Source organism: Vitis riparia, chromosome 18 (genome assembly GCF_004353265.1).
Source record: "Vitis riparia cultivar Riparia Gloire de Montpellier isolate 1030 chromosome 18, EGFV_Vit.rip_1.0, whole genome shotgun sequence".
Taxonomy (NCBI): Eukaryota; Viridiplantae; Streptophyta; class Magnoliopsida; order Vitales; family Vitaceae; genus Vitis; species Vitis riparia.
Genome location: NC_048448.1, coordinates 10,713,749 through 10,724,877, shown reverse-complemented (window position 1 = coordinate 10,724,877; position 11,129 = coordinate 10,713,749). Strand labels below are relative to the sequence as shown.

General features: G+C 32.9%; 1 protein-coding gene across 1 annotated transcript; it reads left to right on the top strand.

The window, feature by feature from the left end:
- Nucleotides 1–195: 195 nt before the first annotated feature.
- LOC117907397 (uncharacterized membrane protein At1g75140) lies at nt 196–2,555 on the top strand. Its single transcript, XM_034820929.1, has one exon. It carries the CDS (start codon nt 413–415, stop codon nt 2,366–2,368), a length of 1,956 nt encoding a protein of 651 aa, XP_034676820.1. The 5' UTR covers nt 196–412; the 3' UTR covers nt 2,369–2,555.
- The last annotated feature ends 8,574 nt before the right edge of the window (nt 2,556–11,129 follow it).

Genomic DNA, 11,129 nt, shown 5'->3' with positions numbered 1-11,129 from the left:
ACTTCCAGAGTGGGCCACATGGGCCCTCTTATGTTTTTCTCCATCCCTAATGTACATGTTTCTTTTCCATCCCGCCACGTGTCATGCTCTTGCCTCCACTGATAATCAACACCGAAAGCCGAGTGCACCCAACCATTTCCCTTAATTTCTCAATAATAATAATAATAATAAAAACATGTATTTTCTCCTGAAAAATCGAATTTCTTGCCCTATTTCACCTGTGTACTCTCCGCAAGTCAAAAACCTCACTACAGTGGAGCTCCGATTCTCAAATTTTCGTCACCCGACTCACCAAATCCATCAGATTTTCCTGCTCTATCCTCGGATTTCGTCTTCAAACAACATTCACACACAGAAGATCTGTGATCTGCTCCCGCTGCAATGGCGACACACTGATCCCTTAATCTCTTCAATGGCGAATCATCACAAAGGCAAGTTTTTTTGGCTCTATTTGCTTTTCCTTTTTGCTTCTCCACCTGCTGTCAGGATTTTCATCAACTGTAGCCCAGATTCAATCGAACTGCCACCTATCAATGAAACCACGGAGGAGTCAAGTGTTTTCGACCGTCAACAAATTCAAATACAAAAACTTGAAGAGATAGTAAAAAATCTTACTGAATTAGTGTCTAAATTAGAATCACGCCTTTCCGAACCTTCCAAGGTGGATCACGATCTCGTGGGTTCAAGCTTAGGTGCTGAAGAGAAAGAGAAGAATGCTAAAAGAAAGTTTGGTGACAAAAAATCGGCTAAAGAAGATGAGGATGAGGGATTTGAAGGGAGGATTAAGGATGAGGTTCGAGACGGAGAGAAAGGGAGGGCGGTTTCTGTGACAAAGTACAGCCCGTTTTGGTCGGAGAGGTTTCAGTTTGTGTCGGCGGTGAAATTGGATTCGGATGCTACTTGCATTAACATTTTGCCGTTCAGGGATTATGAGGGGCTGAGTAAGTATGTGGTAGTGGGGGATGAGCGGGGGAGGGTGTATGTGTTTCTGAGGAATGGAGATGTGTTGGTTGAATTTTATACATCGTCTGATTCGCCTATCACAGCCATGTTGTCGTATATGTCGGTTTCTAAGAATGAGAGTATCGTGGTCACCGGGCATAAGAACGGAGCAATTTTGGTGCATAGGGTTTGGGAGGCATGGAATGGGGAAGAGTGGAGTTCTCTCTCTATGGAACATGTTAGAACTTTTGATTCAGAAACTGGGGAAGATGGCTTGGAAATTACTATCTTGGAAGTGCATCATATTGGGAGAATGAGGTATGTTTTGTCCACGAACATCGGTGGTGAGATTAGGGTTTTTAGGGAGAATGGGTCAGTCTATGGGTCTGCCAAGCCAATGAGCAGGCCACTTGCATTCTTGAAGCAAAGACTTTTGTTTTTGACTGAGAATGGTGCTGGGTCATTGGATTTGAAGACAATGAAGGTTCGGGAGTCTGAATGTGAAGGGATGAACCACTCTATTGCCAAGAACTATGTCTTTGATGCCGCAGAGAGGTCTAAAGCATATGGGTTTACTTCAGATGGTGAGCTGTTCCATGTGTTTTTGTTGGGAGATATTGTGAACTTCAAATGTAGGGCTAGATCCAAGAGGAGGTTTGACATGGATGAGCCTCTTGCTTTTCAGGCAATTAAGGGGTATTTGCTTATTGTTAATGAGGAAAAGGTTTTTGTGTACAATGTCTCGTCACAGCATTACGCGAGGGTTGGTGGCCCCCGATTTGTTTTCTCAACAGGTCTAGATGAGATTAGATCATCATTTCTAAACTATCAGGCAATGGAAGTAGATGGCCGGAGACGAGTGATACCCTTAATAGCCAGCGACCGTGAGAAGCTTGTTATTCTTGGTCTTGGAGGGGGCTACGTTGGAATGTATCGCTCAAATCTTCCTGTCTTTAAAGGCGAATTTAATTCTATGCTATGGACCAGTCCTGTATTGTTCTTCATTCTATTTCTCTTTGGGGCATGGCAATTTTTTGCCAAGAAGAAGGAGGCACTTATTTCATGGGGGCCAGATGATCCCTTTGTTTCCACATCAGCTATGACTGGAGCTCCATTGGGAACCAGCTCAGGAGATAGAGCTTTTCCTGATTCTTCTTCTAGGAATGCTGATATTATGGATCTGAGAGGTGGTGGCCTCAGAGGTCCATCAAGAAGGTATGTCTCTCCCCCTCGATATCCTAGTGGAGCAGCCAGTTCCTTTAGACCAGGTTCCACTGATCATAACTCTAGACCGGCTTCTGTCGATCCCAATTTTAGAACAGCTTCAGAGCTGAAATTTAGGGGTTCAAATCTAGAGTCTTCTGGTTTCCAAAAGAGAAGAGAGAGTATGTTTGTAAACAGTCCAGCTGTGGATGACAGCAATTGACTTCTAAAATCATTTGCATGAAAGCTTGTATGCCACGGGTTAGTTATTCTGAAAATTTCATTGTTGGACCCTTATTTGGCTCTTTAGGCTGTTTGAACTTGCAATAGTTGTAATTTTGTAACTTCTAGTTACATTAAAAACAAAAAAAAGAAGGGAAAATAATGGCAATTTTTTTTGGCATTTTTGATATAAAAATCCTTAATTTCTCTCTTTGTTACTCAAATGGTCATACTAGTTGGTTTTCTTTCCCTTTGATAATTGCCCTAACATTACATAAGATTGTTCCTAGCAGTCCTGACAAGGCAGCTAATCACTGTGGGTAAAGATTGAATACATGGCTTCATATTTCAATTTATTTAGCTAATATGTTTTAGGAGTGATGGGGAGGCTAGTTTTGATTGGTTGGTTAGTTATCTTGTGGGGATTATCTGGAATGTTATTTTATTTTCCTGCCATCTCTTTGCTATATTCTTTTAGGTGGATTAGTTTCCTATTTATTAGGAGAAAGACTAGTTCCAAATTGTTTGGCAAAGTCTTTTATGAAAATCAGACAAACCCATTCATACTAGTCTTATTGGAGGCAAAGATCAAAACATCAGGAAATGCGAAAACATCTGTGCTTAGTGTCCAACAACCACATAAAGGATGTTGACGAGAAATATGAATTTTGAAAGTTTACAATCAATACTAATGTGAATGTTAATAATAATTTATACAAATCATATTGAAATAATTCCATCTGATATGCAACATTTGAGGATGAAGGAACATCATAAAAAAAAAAAATATATATATATATATGATAAAATAAATGATAACAAATATGATGTTATTTTTTTTGTCTGCTAAAATTTTTGGAAAAATGATAAAAATGGTATAGACATCCTAATATTTCATTCCCATTACCCGTGAAATTTCATGGAAATTCTACTGAAACTTTCAACCTTGATTGGAAGGTGGTCAGAGCAACCACTACTTATCTTTTTCCCTTTTTTTTCTTTTCTTTTTAGTTTTTTCCCTTCCATTTCTTTTTGGATTTTTAAATAGGGCTTTAATATATATATAACCTGAAAATTGAAAGATCGAAATCAGAGAACACGGAGTGAATAGTAGTTAAGAAATTTTCAGCCTAAATTAATTATTTTTAATTCCTTAACAGTCTCATTTAATTTATTAATATTTACATATTTATGTAACTAGTTTCTTTTATTATTTCATTTGTATTAATTAGTTATTTGAATATATATGTTGATATTGCTTATATTGTACATGACTTAAATGTATTAAAAGTTGAACAAAATATACAAGAAGTTAAAGAGTTTTTTATAAGATGATAAATTGTTCATAGTGGGTTCATAGATATTACGATGATGAAAACTTTGATGTAAATATCGTTAATCAAGAATACAAAAATAAAACATTAACACATACGGTACACGAGGTTTTGATGTGGTTTGATTAACCATGCCTATGTCCACGGATGAGAGAAAATCATTTTACTATACAATAGAGGACATAATCAGATACAACTATTAGGTTATCGAAATATCTCATGTTTCCTCACTCTTCGTATCCCTACCCTACCATGAACTCTCTCTACCCAGCCCTCTTGCTCCACCGGGTACCTCCTGTCCTTCCTCATATCTCTATTCACTTTGTATAATTTTTATAAGTTCATCTTCATTTCATTAACTTTTTCCCTCATGACCTAGCATATTTATAGAGATATTTCCAACAACATTCCTTATTCTATAAGGAAGTTTAATATTACAATACTATTTTAATATAAAAATATTCTATATAATATTTTTTTTTATAAAAAAGGGAATCTATACTAATTAGGAATTTGAAACACTTCCTAACAATACATCAGTTTTTTAGACAATTTAGTTGAGATTATAGTGTATTATTACCTCTTAGCATCCACATACATCAGTTTTTTGTTTTAAGGTGTCATGAGCACCGACGAGGATGAAAAAAATCACAAAACATTAGTGGTATTTCATCAAAATTTCATATTTCAATTGTTACCAAAGCAAAACACCGGCAATGATGGCAATATTTCGTTAAAATTTCGTATTTCAATCGTTACCAAAGCAAAACACTAACAATGATGAAATTTTTTTTTGGCGATTTTCCATTGAAATTTTGAATTTCAATTGTCATTAAAGCGAAACAGTGTGGAGAAATATTGATTTGGTGATCTTTCAATACTTATCAATTTTTATTATAGGGGATTGTAGCTAGAGGGATTCAAACCCAAACAAAAGGTTCACATAGAATATTGGGTGACTACTGGGGCAAGTTTGCTTTCAATTATATACATGCACCAAAATGTATATATGCTCCAGTTCATCATAAACATTAAATATTAAAAGAATATTTTATTAAATAAATTAATTCTAATTATTTATTTTTAAATTTCATTTAATTGATTAATAAAAATATAAAAATTCTCATGATAATTTTCACGTCTTTTTTATTTTATATCATTTATATATTAGTTAAATAAAAAAATATAAATATTAAAAAAAGTATATTTATGTCATCATTTATTTTATATCATTAAATATATTTGAATTAAATGAATCATAATTTTAATATTAAATATATTATAATCAAATGTCATAATATTATTATTGAATAATATATAATATAACTTAATAATGAATGTATACTAACAAAAATTCATATTTTTTTTTATTAAATATAACAAATTATATATATATATATATATATATATATCATTCTTTTCAACATAATAACTTCAAAATGTTTATTATTACTTTTTATGACATTTTTAAAAGTTTTTCTCAACATTTTCATGAGTTCTGATCAATTTTCACTTCATCGATACTTTCCAATATATTTTGATATATTTATAAAATCGAGTTATCGATATATTTGTCAAAACTAATATTTTCATCCTTAGGCACTGACTTGGCCTTGAGGGTGTTTAAGGTTATATCAATCCTGTTAGCCAAAGGGTTTTCCTAATCTCGTTTTGATGATAACAAATCATTATTAAGTTACTAATTTGTTTAAATTATAAAGAATTTCAGGTGTTAGTTTGAAAATTTATCAAATGACCCAATGTATGCAAGATCAAGATATATGAAAGACTCTTTAATCATAGGAAACATATGTAAGTTGAATGCATGAGTGCACTTAGGATTTTTGTATCTTTTCATGCATCTTTAAAAACTCGGTTTATGAATTAAAGTTACATTTCCATTAATGCTCGAGTTTTATCAAATGAACCTCAAGCAAATCACTTCAAAATTGACATATTCATTTACTTAAAGACCTTACATAAGTGTTAGAAGTGAAAAAAAATAGAAAAAGATAGGTTTCCAAATAAAAAATGGTGAACCGATCGAGGCATTGGTCAACCGACTCAACCGATTAGGGTAACAGTAAACTAGTTATACCTTCATGGTCGAGGTTTGGGTCGATAGGTGCAAAAAATATTCTCTCTTCCAGTAGCCTTTCATTCCCAGTTGATGGCTATGTCTTCTTAGTCGAGGTCTGGTTAAGGCCTAACGATCACTTGACATACATTTATTGTCGAACGACTAATCAACTGGTCAACCCCTAACTCAACCAGTTGAGACTACTTTTTGACATTTTGGCTCTCGAGACTAGAAATTTATAAATTGAGAGTTGCATTTCATTTATGAACAAAAGAACACATACATTTATTTGTTTGCCTACTTGTTTTTGACTCAAAAGCTCTCATTCTTTCATTAGTGCATTAAATCTCCATTTGCATATTCCTTAGTGCACTCTTATGATTTTTCCTAACATTTAAGTTGTATTTGAGCCCTTGTTGACCTAGGTTGAGAGATTTAAACTTGTTATTTGAGTGTTAAAAGCTACAAGTGAGCAAAAACTTGAAGGGATTGTGTAAGAGCCCATTGGAGTCAAAATCCAGGTGTAAAAGTGTTGAAAGCTTAGTCGAAACTTCAAGTATAATGGAACCATCATTTGATTAGGAGCTTGAGAAGAGTAGACGTAAGCAAGATGTGTCAAACTACTATAAATTCTGAGTTTGTTTTCTTTAACCTTATTTATTAGAGCCAAAATATGTGCTCTAATGACATATATTCGATATGATTTGTGCACCTAAGGACACTCAAATCACCCAACTTAACCTAAATCGATGCTAAGACCCTAGTTATGAGTTTAACTTGTATTTTGGAGATTTATCTCAGGTTCAAGGGAAGAAAATGATGCAAGTTGAATTACTTTAGATTTTGAAAGATTAAGAAAGTGTTAAATGAGGAAATAAGCGAGTCAAAACTCATGGACCATGAGAAAAGACAAGAAGAGGATATCATGAGTTTGGAAGATGAGAAATGACCATTATGGAATAAGAAAGAAGGTAAGAAAACATGGGAAATGGGGTATGAAGTAAGATTCAACTGCATGGAAATTTAGAACTCAAAATTTGGTGGTAATATATACTATGACTTTGAGGACAAATTTGGAGTACTTCCCAAAGTCCATTTTAGACGTACTATATATCATTTTAAAACTTGAGAAGTTAGGAGTCCAACACTTCAAACAATGTGCAAATCGGAGTTGAAATGAAGAAGTTATGGTTTTTAAGACAATTGTGCAAAGCTAAATGACCATTTCGAAATCCAACTTACGAATTCGAAATCCAATTCAAAATGATCCCAATTTCGAATTCACCCACTGCCACTTTGATGTTTCGCCTCCTCTACCTCAGGAATTGCATTTAGGACACTCCATCTGCCCTAAGTGGACCCATACGACTAAAAATCACCATTTTATTATTTTTTTAATCATTTTTAGGTAATAATTTTGTAACAAGTGGCCAATGAGAGTGTGCACATGTTAAGTTATTGATGATATCATATAAACTCTTTTAGTTTTAGGTTTAGATATCTTAGATCATCTTTCGGAGAGTTTGACATTGAATGAGACGAGAACTTTGGTTTGTTTTCTTTTCTTCTTTATTAAATATATTGTTTTTAGTTTCTTTTGATTCTAATTATGGATTTTTACCCTATTATGGATTGTGAATGTGACATCACCCCCATGAGAGGTTAAAAATCCAACTTGGGGCTTAGAGCATGAAAACCTAAAGGCTAGAAACTTATAGGAACAATGGGTAAATTATTATAATAATGAGATTAATCATTGGTTGGGTGTCAATTAATCAGGGTAGAATTACTTTTTGGCCTCTTTTTTAAAATCGTCCCATGTGTCAATGGTGTATGTGTCTTTCTCCACATTAGTAACCCTTCGACGCCACCATGGAAAATAGTGTTAATGAGGTAAAGGGTTATGGTTCATACCTTGGTGACATTACCCATTAGTGTTATTGCCTCAAAGTATCATTCTATGTACCATAACAAATAATCTAACTCCTTAGTATACCATTTGCCACTAAAGACATGTGGCTTTGGCACCTCCACCCTAAGTGCCTCATAAGTAAGTAGCCATGACTCCGGGTAGAAACCGTAGACTTGTAGATGGCTAGCTATTCATGAATGTCTTGGTCATTATACTTTAATGTGTAGCCAAGGTCTCTACTCTTGACTCCAAGTTAGCAAGCATGCTCATCACATTGTCTTGGAAATATATAAACTCCTTGTGTGATATTGGTTGAACTTGTGAAGTTAGCACCCCTTCTTTGAGGTTTTGGATTTGTTCCTTTCAATCCTTCAAAGCCTTTCTCTATGCTTTGCTCGATCAAGTTCATATCCTGAGCATCCACCATGGTTAGCTCCATCTTGGCTAGCCTTGCCTCTATGCTAGCAGTGGCATCATGAGACTTTTCCTTCATTCCCCCACCCCATGTGGTAAGATTAGTCTCCCATCCATGAGTTTGCTCACTAGTCATTTTCTTAATGTTGGAGCTTGACATGTTTCCTTTACTTGTTGCAACTATGCTTTGATATCACTTGTCATGGACTTAGGTGTTTCCTAAGCTCACGTGTGGTACTTAAATAACTCAAGCTTCAAGTTGTTAAGTTAACCTCACCCCAATATCAAACTCACCCCAATCTTAGTTCATAATACTAAGTAAAGATATTTGACTGGGAATTTAGGATGCACAACAAAGGCAATACTTGAAAAATGAAAGCTTTTATTGTATTAGAATACTTTACAATGTTTGAAAGCTATTAAGTGCTTAGTCGGGTTTCTTCCTATTTATAGGTACAAGGGAACAATCTAGAGCCCTTAAGGTTCCCCATAACCCTAAAATTCTCTAAAGAATACTATATACAAGCCTATATCTAAGCTATATACAAGTATCCTTTGAAATTCTCTAGAGTTTCCAAAAGCTTTCTCTTCCACTATGTGAGCTTTGAGGGATTATTTAAAAATGTGTAAAAAAATTTGAAGTAGAGAAAGTAATTAGAAATATGAAAACAAAGGTCATTGAGTCCTTTTCTTTTCCTAAATATTTTCTCGAAAAGATTAAAGCAAATATAAATTAGAAAGATAAAAACAGATGACACTAAGTCCTTTTTTTTTTTTTCTAATATTTTCTCAGGAACCAAATAGAAAAGGAATTGATATTTGATCGATTTTCTTACACTCTTCTCTATGATCTATCGTGATCTATCCCATTAACCATCTTTTTAGCCTTCTTTCTTAAAAATAGGTTTAAAAAATAAGGGTTTTAGCAAAAGAAAGTTAAAAAGGGAATAAGAATGGAAAATCGAAGGGCAATGAATTTCTTTCTTTGCCTATATTTTCACGAAAACAAATAAAAGCGTAGTATCTTATGGGAGTTAAGGTTTTAGATAATTCAAACATTTATTTGAATCCTAAAACCTTTCCAACAAATTCTGCACAACATCTTGTTGATAACACCAGCTATAGAGTTCCCAATTAGGTTTCTATTTTATATTTTAAATATTGTACTTTGTTATCTAAATGTAACAAAACACAAAAATTATCTATAAATACAATAACATCTTCTTATGCTCTAGAGAGGGGAATTCATTCATTAAATATTTTCTTATCTTTATTTTACAGATTTTACATTCTTCATGCTCTCTCATTTCCTCCTCACAACCTTATTTCCGTTTTCTTGGCCTCTCTCTTCTTCCCTCTCTTTTTTCCTTTCCCACTAAAGGAGGAAAATGTCGGGATATATCGGAGATTTTTTGAAAAAATCGCCTTTGGTGGCAAAATATCGGTGATATATCGCTGATTTTTTGGTGATATTTCCCCTCCTTCATGCAACGTGATCTGACGGCCCAGATCACGCCCGTGTTGATCCGACGGCCTAGATGTGATTCCAATGGTAATATGGCGATCCAACGGCCAGATTGCTCCCAATTTTTTATCTAACGGCCAAAATTGATTTTCAACAGTAAATTAATGTTCCAACGGCTATTTTGGGCCAAATTTATTCTATAAATAGCCCAAATTTCATCTATTTTTGCTTTCATTCTTTATTTGTTCTCTCATTACTCCAATTTTTATTAAGGTTGCTCAATTATTTAATCATTTTAAGGTATATTTGTTTTAAATTGTAATTAATTTTGTTTGCAATTGTAATTAATTCATGTATTTTCAATTAATTAGTATCTTTGCAATATGAATTATTTAATGCTATTTTTACATTCAATTGTAATTAATTTTTATATTTTTATTGAATTAACTTAGGTTAATTTGATTATTTAATTATAAATTGATATGTTTATTTTAGATGATTATTTGTGATTTATTTTCATATTTAGAATTAAATTAAACTAGTTAACTTAGCTAAATTATTTAATTAATTTAATTAACATGAACTAGTATATTTTGAATATGAAATATGTTTATTTAATGAATATAATGTGTACAAATTATTGATATTTAATGAAATGAAATATTTTATGTGACTTTATAATGAGAACAATTACAAAATTAACATTTCTTATAGATCGACATGATATAATTACATCTAATATTGTAAATCATATCATATATATATTAAATTTTTCAATAAAATAACTTTAAAATGTCCATTATACTTCTAATTATATTATTATGAGGTTTTCCTTGCATTTTCATGAGTTTTTAACAATTTTAAGCCTACCGATATTTTTTTCCAGAATATCCACCGATATATCTCCTATATATCCGTAAAATCGAAGTACCGATATATTCGCGATTACCGATATTTTCATCCTTATTCCCACTTCACAACTTCGTTTTAAAAAACTGATTCACTTTATGACCCATTATCAAGAAAGTGAACATTGGGTTTGGCCCGCCTTTATTTACCCAGATGATTTTTATTTTTTATTTTTCATTTTGATTAAGTAGATCCATCCATGTGTAACTGGTTCAGACAAAAAATTTACATCCGTTCAACTTTTATTTCCATACTTAAAAAAAAAAAAAAAAAAATCTTAATATCTAATTCCTGAAAATTCACTCAGAAATCATTAAAAAAAATCATTAAATTTTTTTCTTGTGCATAATTACCAAACATGCCAAACACATTTAATATTTATATAAATTAAACATATAATTGAGAAATAATTTATATTTTGTACTTCTAAAAATTCTAAAAGTGGAAGTATATTAAATTGTACCTTGGTTGTTTTGCTCAAATAGTGAGCCAGGATTGCTGTATTTAAGTTCCATAGGATATGCTCTGAAGGTTTAGTCGGTCAGGAGGGCAAGAAAATTGGTTTGGTAATGAATCACTAGACGATAATAATGCAAATTGATCACGCGGTTCCTCCTTTTTCATGCTCAGCCTCTTCTAGCACAAACA

Excerpts from the sequence above, each read along its gene's own strand:
- LOC117907397 (XM_034820929.1), top strand. The coding sequence starts at position 413 with ATGGCGAATCATCACAAAGGCAAGTTTTTTTGGCTCTATTTGCTTTTC.